The 14,552-nt window shown below is 41.1% G+C and overlaps 1 protein-coding gene and 1 long non-coding RNA gene across 2 annotated transcripts in view; one reads left to right on the top strand and one right to left on the bottom strand.

The window, feature by feature from the left end:
* The window catches only part of LOC116903207, a 29,617-nt gene extending 26,372 nt beyond the window's left edge, over window positions 1-3,245 (bottom strand). Inside the window, exon 1 of the long non-coding RNA XR_004388260.1 lies at window positions 3,053-3,245. This is a non-coding gene — a long non-coding RNA (uncharacterized LOC116903207). The remainder of the gene's footprint in view (window positions 1-3,052) is intronic.
* Window positions 615-9,249, top strand: LOC116903202 (C-type lectin domain family 2 member D2). The gene is made up of 6 exons (XM_032905579.1): window positions 615-712; window positions 833-897; window positions 5,786-5,911; window positions 6,802-6,980; window positions 7,557-7,663; window positions 8,760-9,249. Exons 1-6 carry the CDS (start codon window positions 615-617, stop codon window positions 8,884-8,886), a joined length of 702 nt encoding a protein of 233 aa, XP_032761470.1. The 3' UTR covers window positions 8,887-9,249.
* The last annotated feature ends 5,303 nt before the right edge of the window (window positions 9,250-14,552 follow it).

Raw genomic sequence — 14,552 nt, 5'->3', positions numbered from 1 at the left:
TTTTTTTCAGTAGGGTGGGGTGTGAGATTTATCAAACCTGCAAAGCCATCTACGGTTTTAATTCATAATAAATAATGAGAAAAGAACATTGAAGATTTCTGCTTAAAACTGCATCCTCTCCATTTTGAAATATTTTATTCTTTAACTCTCTTCCCCTTTAACTTAAAAACACATATATTTTATGTATATGGGTGCTTTTCCTGTATGTCTGTGTGCACTGCGGGCATGCCTGGTCATGCATGCACAGAGGTCAGAAGAAGGTGTTGAATCCACTGGAAGCCGACTCAGACAATTGTGAGCCACCCTGTGGGTGCTGGGAATGAACCAAGTCCTCTCTCTACAAGGGTAGCAAGTGCCCTCCACTGCTGAGCCATGATTCCACCCCCAACTTAATATTTTTGATTAGGAATAAAATAGCGAATTTCTTGAAGCACAGAGTTCCCAATTATTGCTAGATCAAGGGCCTAGTATCAGCTAGGATCTCAGGCCAAGCTCCTGTAGAGTGAACAGCCTACCTTCTGCGATGATTGTAAACACTGTTCTGGGAGGTAGGGGACAAGCTGAAGAGGAGGGAGATCTAACCATGCCTCCCTTGAATCCTAGGGACGTAATCAATGTCGTCCAGTACACACCTACAGGATTATCCTCCACTCCTCTCCAGGAACATTACACAGGATGAAGAGCAGACCTCCTTGAGGCAGAATCGCAGCTGTGATCCTTCTGCTTCCTCTGCCTCTGCCTCTGCCTCTGCCTCTGCCTCTGCCTCTGCCTCTGCCTCTGCCTCTGCCTCTGCCTCTGCCTCTGCCTCTGCCTCTGCCTCTGGCTCTGCCTCTGGCTCTGCCTCTGGCTCTGCCTCTGAGTCATTGTCAGGTTCCACCAAGTCACGTATTCCTCACAGTAAGTCAGAGCACCTGTTATGGTGGGAAAACTGACAAAAGTAAAGATTTCCTTTGCTCCTCAGACTCTTCTATGGGCTAAAAATGGCAACCCACATTTTGGTCCTCACAGTAGTGGCCAAGGTCCATAAAGCAACTGAATTCAGTGAAAGTCACTATATTTGCTGTCTACAGACCAGGCTTTCTCAAAGCAGCACAACTTTTCTAACATTTCACTTCCTCTGATGAATACCCAAAGAGAAAGCTCATGAATAATAAATACTATTGTTTCTCAGATAAGCCAGGTGCTTCTGAGGGCTTAGGGTCTAGATGGTCCCCAGAGGCCCTAAGAGAGCCCGTGACTAAGCAATAAACTATAAAATGGAGAAATTCTAAAATGGCGGCTTTTTCATCTCCTGCCAGTGGCGACCCCTGCAGTCCAAACAGTTCAAAGCCAGAGTAGGAATGTTGTTTTGATTGACACATTAAAATTAATGATCATGCTCTTTGCTCATTGTAATGACTATTTTCAAAATCCCTTGGGTTGGCTTTAGACATAGTGTCCATTATCCTGAGCAGGATTCATCCTTCTGTGCCTTTGAACCCCAGATCTGATACCAAGTTATAGAAAATATCGTGTCCTCCCTCTCTACTCCTCCAGCCCTGGTAAGAGTTATGTTTACTTGCTTGTTTGTTGTTTGTTGTAACACTGTTTACAATAGTCAGCTCATGGAACACAGTAATGGGTTTCTCTGCTGATAAGTCAATTCAAGCTAAATGAAAAGTAGAAAGGCATATTTATTTCACAACAGCTCCAGGGCAAGTTCACCAGTCTCAGGGGACAAGACGGAAGAAGTCCTGCCCAGGCTGTGACAGGGAAGTTTATGTATAGATTGTAGGTGAAGGAAAATGACCTGTCTGCCACAGCTGGGCTTATGCCCAAGTGAGGTCACCTAGGCAGGGGAGAAGGTTGCACAGCTGCCAGGAAAGCTGAGCTGGGCTTTAGGTGCTGTAGCTGGGGTGGTGGCAATGGGGGATATCGGCCAAGTCGGAGGCTCCGATGAAACATACACCAGAATCTATCAGTGGATGAGTGTGGAAAAATTGTGAACTCATATATGATGGAATGTTATGCATTCATAACATATGTTGGGGCGATGTCTTTTGTGACAAACTGGGTGCACCTGGGTGACATGCTGAGACAGATTAGTCAGGCACAGAAATTCCAATATTGTTCTTCCTAGAGGAGATCACTAAAATCAGACAAGAGCTTACACTGTTTTCTTGGATTCAGAAAGATTATTTTAAAGCATGATGCAGAAGTAGAAATCACAATGAAACCACTCCTTCACAATATGAAGGGGTTTAGAAATCTCCCAAGATGTGCTTTCTGTAGGGTGTGTGAGGAGATCAGAGGAGCGCTCACAGGGGAAACTCCATTGCTCACAGCAACTCATGGCTGAGAAATGCTGGTCAGGAAGTGAGCACATGAGAAGTTCTTATGCTGTCTTTAAATACGTTTTATAACTATTAAGAATTAATTGTGAGAGTTCTGTGTGGATCCAAATTCCAAAGGCCACACACAGTTCAGTGCTTAAAGCCTTCTCATCCTAAGTATCCTTTTTCTTCCTTGTTCATGAGATAGAAGCTTCCTGGTATTTTATGTGTGAGAAAATGAGCAAAATGCAATGGCTAAAGTCAGTGGAAACTTTGTAAAAACTATAATCTGCACTTAGTAAAATTAATACACTTGTATACTTTTCCCTCAATTTCGAAAACATATAACCATACATTCATCATCAAGATATATAGAGTCTGGAGAGTTGGCTCAAGCATTGAGAGCATTTATTGCTCTTGCAGAGAACTGGGGTTTCATTCCTAGCACCCATATGGTGGCGCTCACACCAACCTATAACTCCGATTCCAGGGATCCAACATACTTTCTGAGCTCCACTAACACTGGGCATGCATGGAGTATACATACATACATACATACATACATACATACATACATACATACATATGCATAAAGGCCAAAAAGCATTCTTACACTTAAAATAAATAAGACTAAAACAATAATATTAAAAGTATATGCAGACCCCCTACCCTACCCTACTCTCCCCATTGTCTGTTGGAGACTCACTCACTGCTCCCCTGCTGCAGCCTTAAGTACTCACCTTTCCAGATGCCATACAATGGATCCATGAAGCAGAGAATCCTGCCTCAGTTCCTTCATCTTGTCAGAGCAACCTCCTCTGCTCATCACTCACAGTGCAGTGCCTAGCAGTAGCCTGTCAGGAACAAGCACTTCGGGGAGATGCTGAGAGACCATATCCACAGCCCTGCTGACCCAGAACTATGCTCTGAATTCAGAATTTCTCAAGAATTTCACCAGCAAATGCTATACAGAGAGGTTATGGAAAACTCACAGAAACTTTTAGAGAAGTAAGTGGAGGAAGCAAGTAGTGGCAGTTGGGGTCTCTTCTGAAAGGAAACTGCAAGGGGACTTCATCCTGTAGCTCTCTGACCACAAGTTTGCATAAGCTTGCTGGTAGCCTTAGTATATGGACTTTTTGGGTAAGGAGCCTATGGGACATTTGTCCCGTGGAAGTGGCATGAGAAAAGGCACACATAGGCATACAGTCCGAGTTGTTTCTTGTGTTGAGAGAAGGTTTACCTTGTCATCAGCTTGGGGATATTTCAATGGTCACAAATGTTCATTTGTACTGGGACCCTTAAGCTGCTGCAAACAGTCACATAAAGATTTCTTGAAATTTAAATGCAGGCTGTCCTTTCCAGCATGGGGACATGTGAGCAGGATGAGAGCGTACCATATTTTACACTGACAAAAGCTTTGTAGTAGCTGCACAATTTTGCCTCAGAAAGGTGTCAGATCTATTTCAACATCTACATCAACATCAATGTTTAACCATCTTGCTAGCACACAGTCATTTTGCTCTTTTATCTGAGATGAGTTTTGCCCAAGCCAAGTTCCCAAACATTCTCCCTTACTTTTCTAAAAAGTCAAATGACTTTACAATATTAAGCTTTGTGCTTGGGTCTGTAAGTCCACAGAAGGTCTGTAGTAGTCTTGAATCTTCCCTTTTCTAGCAGTCAGTCAGCAGGTTGTTTCAGGGGCACATACTGGAGCGATGTCACCCTTTCCCTGCTTAAAAATCATTCATCTGTTAAGTGTCTGTTGCCTACATGTGTTCGACGTCATTCTGGAGTCCTGTTTTCTGCTGTGCTGTTTCAGTGCCTACTCTGTTGATAGCACTAGGCTGATTAGGTACTGAGATCTTTCTGATGTTGACCTTTTCCTTTTCAGAATCATGTTTGAATACTCTGTTGTCTTTAATTTTCACAGTACTTTTCATATAATTTTGTGTTATTACATTTTTTTCTGAAGGTAACCACTCCCTAGGAATATGTTGCACATATAAACTTGTTCAGGAATTGTTGACATATGAAGAATATGGTGTATTCCCAGTTCATTATGTGTTTACAGCTACCTTGATATCTTTCATCTTTTCTTTGATTTTCTTTCCAAATGTAACATGAGTGAGTGTTGGGCCTGCATAGATATCTATGGACCTTGTGTATACCTAGTGCCCACCAAGGTCTTGAAAAGGTGTCAGATTTCCAGAATGTGGAATTACAGAGTTGTGGGAGTTGTTATATGGCTGCTGGAGTTGAACCCAGGTCCTCTGCAATAACAAGTTAACAAGTTAACTCTTAACCACTGAGCCAACTTCTATCTTTATTTCTTCATGGCTTTACATGTAGTCTTTCTTATGCTGATTATGAACATCCCATTTTTATATTTGTAAATTTATGTTTTTTTGTCATTACTGTAAAGAGCGCTGTCTAAGATATTAATTTCCACTTGACAGGAAAATATAACTCATTTTACCAGTGACGCCCCAATCCTACAGCTTTGTAAATACATTTTTTATATCCAGTAGTCTTTGGCAGATGGGTTAGAATTCTTACGTAGATGGAACCATGTCACGTATGAGGAGAAAGAGTTTTACCTGTTTCTGAGAAGTGTAAAGCTTCTTTCGTTCTTTAAGAAACTCCTTTCATGTGCATGGCTGTTTCCCTGCATGTTTGTGCATCTCATGAATGCCTGGGGCCTACAGAAGTCAGAAGGGGCAATGGAGCCCGGAACTGGAGCCGTGCAGTGTTGTCAGCTACCTTGTGGGTCGTGGGACTTGAACCCAGGTTCTCTGGAAGAGGTGCAGCGATCTACACAGCTGAGCCACTCTCCAGACACCTGACCCTATTTCTTTGTCCTGGTGAGGACCTCCTGGCAAAAGTCTACCTGGAGGAATGAGCAGACATCCGACTCTTGCTCCTGATCGCTGGGAAACATTCACAATAGCACCATTGGGAATGAACTGACTGAAGTTGGACTTAGTCTTGTTGTTAATGGATAACTTTTGTAGGTTGAGGAAGTTCCTTGCACTGCTATTTTTCACATAATGTTACTGTATTTATTGAGATATTTATAGTTTCCCCTCTTTTCTGATTTTGTTAATATGTCTAATAACATCAATGTTTATTTCTAATGTTTCCATTATTCCTTTTAACCAGGGTTCATTTCATGGATCCACATCCAGAGTTCAGTTGTTTGCATTTCACTAGAATCTCTACTCCCTCTACTATTGAACTTTCACTATTCACCCAGTGTTCAGTCACCAGAAGAGTCCCTGGCAGAAACTCTGTTTCCATCCTCTCTAGACTTCTTTCTACCAATGATATACTTTGTAGACCAGGGCCTTCTCTAAAAGGGTTGGAAGAAGCCTTCCAGGAATTTATAGGCAATTGTTAAGCAGGTATGTGATGAATTTATTTTATTTTACTCAACAAATTATTGAAATTGGCATTATTATATTCATATTTTACAGGTAAAATGCTCCAAGGAAATCTTCCCAGAATCATCTCCCCTGAGTCTCCTGCTAAGCTTCTCTGTTGCTATGCAGTGATCCTGGTCCTCACTGTAGCTGTAGTTGCTCTTTCTATTGCTTTGTCAGGTGAGTGACTCACTCTCCAAATCCTGCGTCCCTCTGTCCACATCCACACTGTCAGTTATACTCACTGAGCACTGTGAGCCAGGCATTGTGGGAAGGGCTCCAGAGAAAACACCTGGAAGTTCCTGTTCTCTGGGAACTTAGGTTCCAGCAGGAAGATGCAGTGAAGGAACAGCACAGGCTGTGGTGTGCACAGGAGGCCAGGCTCAGCCTCCCTGGGAAGATGACATCCAGCAGGCTCTAGACAGTGATGCAGGGGACATGGTACACCTGGGGGAACTGTCCAAGGCAGAGAATCACGAGAGGAAATCTCAAAAGGTGAGGACAGAGAAGAGTAATATGGCCAGAAAGGTACAGTGCCTCTCATCATGACTCAATGTTATCAGGCTCAATTGCATTTTGAAAGTATTAAAAGGAAAGTTTCTGTACTAATAAATTTATAGGATTTTAGTACCACACTGTTCATCATACTGTAATTAAAATCTTGCACTGTCCTCTTAAGTGTGTGAGTTACCCACACTGTATACACTACCTATGCAAAGTCCTCACTGCTATCTCAATTAGTAGGCTGTCTGTCAATAGTTGTCAGTCCAGAGTGCCTGCTGCTGTAGCCATCCCTACTGTAGTAAACAGTCATCCAAAGCTCAGGAGTGAGGCTGTTGTAGAAATGCCCGCTGGGGAGCCTTACTGTCAGTTAGCACCTGAGAGAGAATGGGACACAGGCTCAAGGTGTGAGGCCTTTAGATAAAGGCCCATCATGCTTAGGAGAGGACTCCTAGTGATCAGTTAGGAAAGCTATAATCCAATTCACACCTCACAGTGGAGCTCAGGAGGGAATTCCATAAAGAGAGAAGACATGCTTGTTATTATTCCTTGTATTGTCTGTGTTTTAGTAAAAAAGACAGCACAGATCTCAACCGTAAAAACCTGTGCTGCTTGCCCGAGAAACTGGATAGGAGTTGGAAATAAATGTTATTATTTTAATGAAACGCCAAGTAACTGGACATTCAGCCAGACCCTCTGCAAGGAACAAGACGCCGAGCTAGCACGATTTGACAACGAGGAGGAGCTGGTAAGAAGTGGGCAGTGATTGGTTTGTCTGTTTGTTCTGTTGCATATTGTCCTGCCTTGAGATAGAGAAGTTATAGATGAAGCATGAAGAAGGATCCTATCCCACACACATGGAGACACGGGGCACGTGTGAGTGCGTGTCATTTGCTGATGCTTGACTCCTGACTGGAGCCCTGAGACATCCAGGAAACATTCTCTCACACAGTGCTCATAATCAGCTGGAAGGTCAGATCTGCCATTTTACTGGGATACCACATGGTCATGGGTGTTTTCCTCTAAGCTGACCCATGTTGTATACAGGAGACAACTGTTAATAACTGCAGTGGAAGGTTAACCCAGAACTCTCCTGGCCACAGAGGAACATGTTGTTACATTGGGTACTTTAGTTCACATGAGGTTCCTTAGAATTACAGATGTCAGGTGGATCCACTGACCACTGGTGACTAGTACAGCTCCAAATCTGTGCCCCTCAGTTACTCCCTCCTGTTATCTCTAGAGGAAGCTGTGGAGTGGAGAGATTCCAGGATCATCTGAAACAGAGACACATGCGTTCTCGGCTTTTTGTGTTTTATGACAGAATTTCCTAAGGAGATACAAAGGGAGTTCGGGTTACTGGATCGGTCTGCACAGAGAGTCATCAGCACACAATTGGACATGGACAGACAACACTGCATATAACGACTTGTATGTTTCACAATGTTTTTCTTCTACTGTGTTCATGTGTTGTGGTGTGTGTGTGTGTGTGTGTGTGTGTGTGTGTGTGTGTTGTGGCTATAAGATGATCATGTACTGGGAAGGAAGAAAAAAATGGAGACTTCGGCTGGGAGTGTGCCCTGGATATAGGTTGTGTGCCTCATGCAATGGCCAATCTCTAGGAAACTCCACCTCCTGAAAATTTTAAATCAATTGGATCCTCTCCCTTTTGTTAGCCATCTCCTTGACATATTTAGAGATTGTTATTTCACTCCAAATATTTATCACTACCATGGCATCAAGGGTAGATACTGCATCACCTCTTGAAAATCTTTAGTTGATGATAACTTCCATGGTGTGATGTAACCAGGCCTGCTGTTGGCCATCAAAGGCTCTAAAACCCTAGGAAGCTGCTTCAGAACTGCAAATCTGAGAATTATCAGTCCTCTGTTTGCATGGTTTTACCTGGTCACGGAAGTAGAGACTCCAGGAACCTTGAGAATCTCCCTAAGTTCTTGTCATCAAAGAGCGCTGGAGACAGTTTTGGATGTGAGCACAGCCATTTTGAACCGACCCATTGTACTGGAATGGTAAAATACAGAACCAGCCACCTCCATAAGACCTTTTCAACAATTTACTAATGATGCATTTTCTTTCACTTTTTTTTTTTTTTTTTTTTTTTTCCGGAGCTGGGGAGAACTCAGGGCCTTGCACTTGCTAGGCAAGTGCTCTACCACTGAGCTAAATCCCCAACCCCTTTCTTTCACTTTTTTGCATCTGTAAAAAAGTTCAAGAGAGCACTGAAAATCACCCTTGTGAGGCCACCCACTGCTGCCATTCACATGAACGTGGCAGCGAACATTGTACACACATTACAGGGTTCAACATGAATGAGTGACAGAGGTGTCCTGATCAAGTCAACCCCTGATGATGTAAAAATTCCTACATGAAAACTAGTGTATGGGAGTGCGGTGGACTGTGCTTCTGATCCATATTGTAAGTAAGTGGAGAAGATGAGAGAGACGATTGCAGGAGTGAATGCAATGGCAGACTCTGCAGAAATCTTTTTTCTTTCTATTTGCTTTAGGGTTCCCATCAAAGGAGAAGAAAAACATGGTTTCCTGAGTGACAATGGGTTAAGCAGTGGCAGGGGCTACATAGTGAGGCCGTCGATTTGTAGCAAGCCCAACAGCTACACCTCACATTGCCAGTAGTTTTGTGTCCTGGGTAAAGAGTTTGTCCTAGCAATCATGAGGAACACAGAACATGGTATCTACAGTGCCTGTATCATTAACAATCTGCTAAAATCATCTTCAATTCATAATGTGTGGTGACATCTAAGATAACAACTGAGGCATATTTTGCCTGGGAGATCATGAATTGTTCTATATTAAATAGGTATTCAGGTATGAGCTGGTTCTCATATCTTAAACATAAACTGAATCACGTCAGTATTAGTTACCTCTACTTTCTTTTTTCTCTTTTTTAAATTATATTATTTATTTATATTCCAAATGCTGTCCCTCCTTGTTCCCCCTTCTAGAGTTCTTCACTCCATACCCCCTCTTCTTTACTTCTGAAGAGAGGTTCCTCCAACCCCCATCCTCAAAACCACCCCACTATGGGTATTCCCCTTCTCTTAGACTTTAGGCCTGTACAGGATTAGGTGCATCCTCTCCTACTGAGGCCAACAAGGCCTCTGCTACATACGACCTGGGTGCTATGGACCAGCTAATGTATCTTTCTTGGAGGTTTAGTCTCTGGGAGCTCCTAGGGGGTCCAGGTTAGTTGACATTGTTACTCTTCCTATGGAGTTGTCATCCCTTTCAGCTCCTTTAATGCTGCTTCTAACCCTTCCACAGGTGTCCCCGACTTAAGTCCAGTGGTTGGCTTTAAGTATCTCTATCAGTCTCAGTCAGCTCCTGGTAGAGCCTCTCAGAGGGTGCATTGGTCTAGCTGGTATGAAGTTGAGCAATCCTCTGAGGGGGTAGTGAGGATGATTACAGGAAAGATAGAAAACAGATAAAAGATACAGATAATCAGAGGGCTATAGGTCAATAGCACGCCATCCCTGAGTATTATTTCTCACAGCTTTTTATAATATGAAACCATGGGAAAGAAAATTTTTGTTGAAATGTATATGAGACATTAGTTTTCACCAAAAATCTTAAAATCTTATTATTGTTAGTTTTTACCAAGGTCAATAGAATCTTTAGCTCTTAGTGTTGAACCTCACAAGTTTGGCCAAGGACTGGATGGCTTTTCCTTCAGTCTCTGCTCTCTTTTTGTCCCTGCATTTCTTTTAGACAGGAACAGTTTTGAAGGTGCTGACCTATGCTTTTATGACCAGATATGAAGTATTTTTTTCCATTAGTATTTTTGAATGACTGGGGCCTTAAAAAAATGAAGGGCAAATAACACTGTGAAATAATTCCGTCATGACAAAAAGATGATTATTGTTCTTGGTCTTCTAATATTTTTAGAATCATCAATATTCTTTTACAATACTCAACGATCAACATGAAGGGACACAGGGCTAAAACCAATATTAGCATTATCAATTTAATTAATAAGTAATGTTTATCAAAGTACTTTTAGATTTACTTCTCAGTTTTCCCTTTTTAATTGAAGTGTACTAAGAGTATGTTATAAACAAGTCATTTTACTTTCGTATTTAATTCTTTGAGAATTTCTGCACCTTGGCATCCCAGTTGGGTGTAGGCAATGAACTTTTAGCTTCTCATCAAGAACCTGGTAACACGGCTCCCACTGAGAAGTCACTGGGATGTCTGCCAGTCTCTCACATCTGTGGTCAGGCCTGTGCTTCTTGAGGCATGCAAATCCCTGGTGGCAAAATCCTTTAGGAACAGTCACTAGCACCACTGCCTCCTTTTTCCTAACATGGGGAATTCAACATCATATCAGAGGGATTTCCAAATCCAGAGGAGTCCCCAAAAGAGGGCCTAGATTTCTGGAGTGAGGTGTGCAGAGAAATGTCACGAGGAGACTGGATTGACTGTTTATGAATGTTGCTCCCATAAACACACTTCTCGAATGTGTACCTTATGGCAAAAATCCTTTAGAAGGAGAATTACAGAATAAAAAGGGAAAGAGAAAAGGCAGGAGGCGACTGCTCCCAGCTTGCTAGCTGCTGGCCATGAAGGATTTGTGTTCATCTCAGCACACTAAGATAAAGGGCAGGCAGACTGTCTCAAGCAGAGGATCCTGGTGCTGTGCCAAGAAAGCTGCAAACCTGAGGAAGTGGCCTTCCCGTTCCTTTTCTCATGAGAAATAACCTTGTTTATGGTTTAGTTAGACATCAGAGCAAAGAGTTGGACTGTAGACAGATTTTTCAGTCTGCAAAGAGGTTTGGGTCACCTTGAAACAAGACAAGCTATGGCTAAGTAAACAGCACCTGGTGGGGATGAGAAACCATGGCAAATCTTTATTGTATTTTCTGTATAAAAGATGCTGAAATGTCCAATAAAATATGTATTGTTATTCTGTGTATCCCTTGTGGTCTGTTCATGTGATTCTACCCTTGGGACAGCAACACACTAGACTTTGATAAGTGGCCTCCAATTACAGGACACTGAGTAAGGAATACAATTTTTGCAAGTCGGCTGGAACTTTGGTGAGTAAACCTTCTTGCAATGGTGTAACTCTGCTTAGAAACTCATTGCATAGGCACTTACGAAAAATACTCTCCATTACAGGGAAAAATGACAAGCTATCTATGCTTAATATTTCTTTTCCGCAGCATGTGTATAAGTGTATGCGTATGTATGTAAACATGTATGAATATATGTGGAGTTGATAGTGACTGAAGGTGTGGCCTGGCCAGAGAGAATGTGTGTGTATGAATATTTGAAAGTGTAAGTGACTGTGCATATTTGTCTGAATAAAGCAACTTAATTCTTTTTCCTTCCCTTAAGGACCACCAGCAATCAATCTTAATTCCTAGCTGCTAAGCAGCATGTGTTAATTTCCAGATATTAGTGCTTATTAACGTATAAGTAGTAAAATGTTAAGAAAGAATTAAGCTTTTTTGCACAGAATTGTAAGAATGAGTTAAGTTCACTGAGAGGGATATATTTACTAAATCAGATTTAAAGAGAAAAGAAGTCAGAATTTTTAAACCATAAAATGGGCAAAAAACATTTTTAGTCTTTCTTAGAAGTTATCAGTAAGCATTCATTATAGATTTTGGGAATTGGCAAAGGATAAAAGGAATGTTAAAAAAAAAAAGGCTGTTCAGTAAGGGGAGAAAACTCCTCTAAAGTTTGAGTTAATTTGTTCCTTCATTTTTGTAGTATTTTGGGCTGTGAGACGTATTTGTGCAGAGGGCTGGTGTTCATAAAGCAACCTTCTTATCTCTGCTTTTCATATTTTTAACCCGCCCTATAATCAGCCTTTACTTCTACTTGCAGGACTGGTGAGAAATGTATATGGAGTCATGAAACATGAGAAAACAAATCAGTAAACTATGAAGAAGGGCTGAGATGAGACTTTAAGTCAGCAAGGAGAGAAGAGTGAATTTGGGAGAGGAAAAACCTGGTCTGGGAAATTTTGAGGAATGAGAGAGAGATGAAAGGAAGTTGTTCCAGAGGTGACATAGAGGCATGCAGCTGATGGAGGCCAAGCTGCAGGGGTGGTCTCCATCAGGCTCTGTCATTGTGTGCTCACTGCCTGAGCACTCACTGAGGCCCCAGGACTGCAGCAGGGAGAAGCTGGGGGAGAAATGGTGTGCTCTGGTAAAGGAGCAGCCCAGCAAAAGGGACAGCATGCAGATTTACATAGCCTGGTGGGTAAGCAATATCTTTGTTTTCATGCAGATGGCTCAAATTTAAAGTATAAACTAATACATATTAAACAAGTTAAATATAAATTGTATTCACTGAATATAGTTTGTGCAAAAATAAAAGTTAGTATATATTATATACAGTCAATATAAAAACCACGCACATTAAATATTAACTCTATACTTTAAAAATGCAGATTATATGTACTTACACAGATTATATAACACTCTGAATGTAAGTTATATATATATAGTACATTATGCAGAATAAAAAGTTTATATGCATTATTTATTAGTGATATACTTGAATGAAATCCATATATGTAGGGTATGAATTAAATTATAATTCATATCTTATATGTTCACAAAGACAGGCAAGTTCAAAAAGCCTACAGAGCTCAAAATGTATCTCTCACATGCTATCGTTATTTCATACAGTTCAGGATTTTAACATTGATTAATGGAGTTCTGATGAGTTACTGAACATTGGTAATTTACAATCCAATTATAAAGCTCAAGATTTGAACCCTCGTTGTTTTCATGAATAAATTTAAAGATGCTTCTTACTATAAACACATCCCTGTTCAATCTGTGTATTTATAGAATTATAAGTGACGCCTGTTAACTAAACAGAACAGCCTTAGAGAAGAGGGGATGGGGATGGGATACAGAGACTTATGGCCGTGAAACCTGGAAAGGAATAACATTTGGAAATGTAAAAAAGTCTCCAATAAAAAGAAAAAAAGTAGCATGCAAATTGAATGAGAAAATATCTGCTGTCAAAAAATACAAAGAACAGTACACTAAAGAGAAATAATGGCGAGTATAATTTTTATTATGACATTTATTATGATTCTGCAAGGTTTGGTGTGCATTCATGTGACATATCACAATCTACAATAAAAATTAGGAACAAGAAAAGAAAAACTGGGATTTTTTTCTTCGTCTTGGGATTTCTTACATTTCACAATTTGCTAGACAATTTTATTTCTGTTCGTTAGTCTGTACTGTCTCGGCAGACATTCACCTGACTTAAGATTCCATCTGGTGCTCAGCTGTGGAACTGCCCAACTCTGGCCTTGCTGAAGGCTGATGTTAAGTAATTCAGCAGATGGGATTATTCCTTGTCTTTCATCTGGATTATTAATCGATGCTTTGATAAATTCTCGCCAGTTTTACCTTGACTAGCATTTAAGCCTTCCTGTGATGCTTTGCTCTGTCCTAATGTCAGCAAGAAGCAGATACAGAAGACAGATTCTGTTATTCTACTCTGTGGGCTGAAATGCTGTGACGAAGCTGAACACCCCACCCCCAGGGCTCACATTCTAAAAAGAAACGCTTGTCTCTGGTAAAATGTTGTGATGACTTAAGTATCCTTGGTTTATATGTTTATGTTTGGCAAATGACTGTTCCTGTGTCTTGGAACAATAGGGTGTTCATTTAAAATTTTATATTGTGTAGATTGAGCCTATAAATATTCTATGGAAGTACTCCTACAAGGAATGATGAATTCCCTACTCTGTGTCAGATTTATGTGGATAAGGCTTTGAACCCTCTTAGTCAGTGCTATCCTCATTTATATATGTCCCATTACATGGATGATGCTCTCTTTGCAGGACCTAGTCTGGTAGAGTCAGAAAGTGTTTTGCAAATTTTACCAGAAGTTTTTAAGCCATGCGGATTGATAATAATTCCTGAAATGAGTCAAAAAGAACAGCTTGTTAACTATATTTTTTAGACTTGCAAAAGTTTTATATACAGGAACAGTTGACTTCAATTAATAAGTGATAAGATAATAGTATAAATGTGTTTTTTTAATTAATTTTTTTATTAACTTGAATATTTCTTATTTACATTTCGAGTCTTATTCCCTTTCCCGGTTGCCAGGCCAACATCCCCCTAACCCCTCCCACTCCCCTTCTTTATGGGTGTTCCCCTCCCCATCCTCCCCCCATTACCGCCCTCCCCCCAACAATCACGGTCACTGGGGGTTCAGTGTTAGCAGGACCAAGGGCTTCCCCTTCCACTGGTGATCTTACTAGGATATTCATTGCTACCTATGAGGTTGGAGCCCAGGGT

Source organism: Rattus rattus, chromosome 6, assembly GCF_011064425.1.
Source record: "Rattus rattus isolate New Zealand chromosome 6, Rrattus_CSIRO_v1, whole genome shotgun sequence".
NCBI classification, from domain to species: domain Eukaryota; kingdom Metazoa; phylum Chordata; class Mammalia; order Rodentia; family Muridae; genus Rattus; species Rattus rattus.
Note: the sequence above shows the minus strand (reverse complement) of the source record. Positions and strands in the feature narration are given on the sequence as shown.

Excerpts from the sequence above, each read along its gene's own strand:
- LOC116903202 (XM_032905579.1), top strand. The coding sequence starts at position 615 with ATGTCGTCCAGTACACACCTACAGGATTATCCTCCACTCCTCTCCAGG. Across the intron at positions 898-5,785 it reads CAAGTCACGTATTCCTCACA|GTAAAATGCTCCAAGGAAAT; the intron begins GTAAGTCAGAGC and ends CATATTTTACAG. Across the intron at positions 6,981-7,556 it reads TTGACAACGAGGAGGAGCTG|AATTTCCTAAGGAGATACAA; the intron begins GTAAGAAGTGGG and ends GTTTTATGACAG.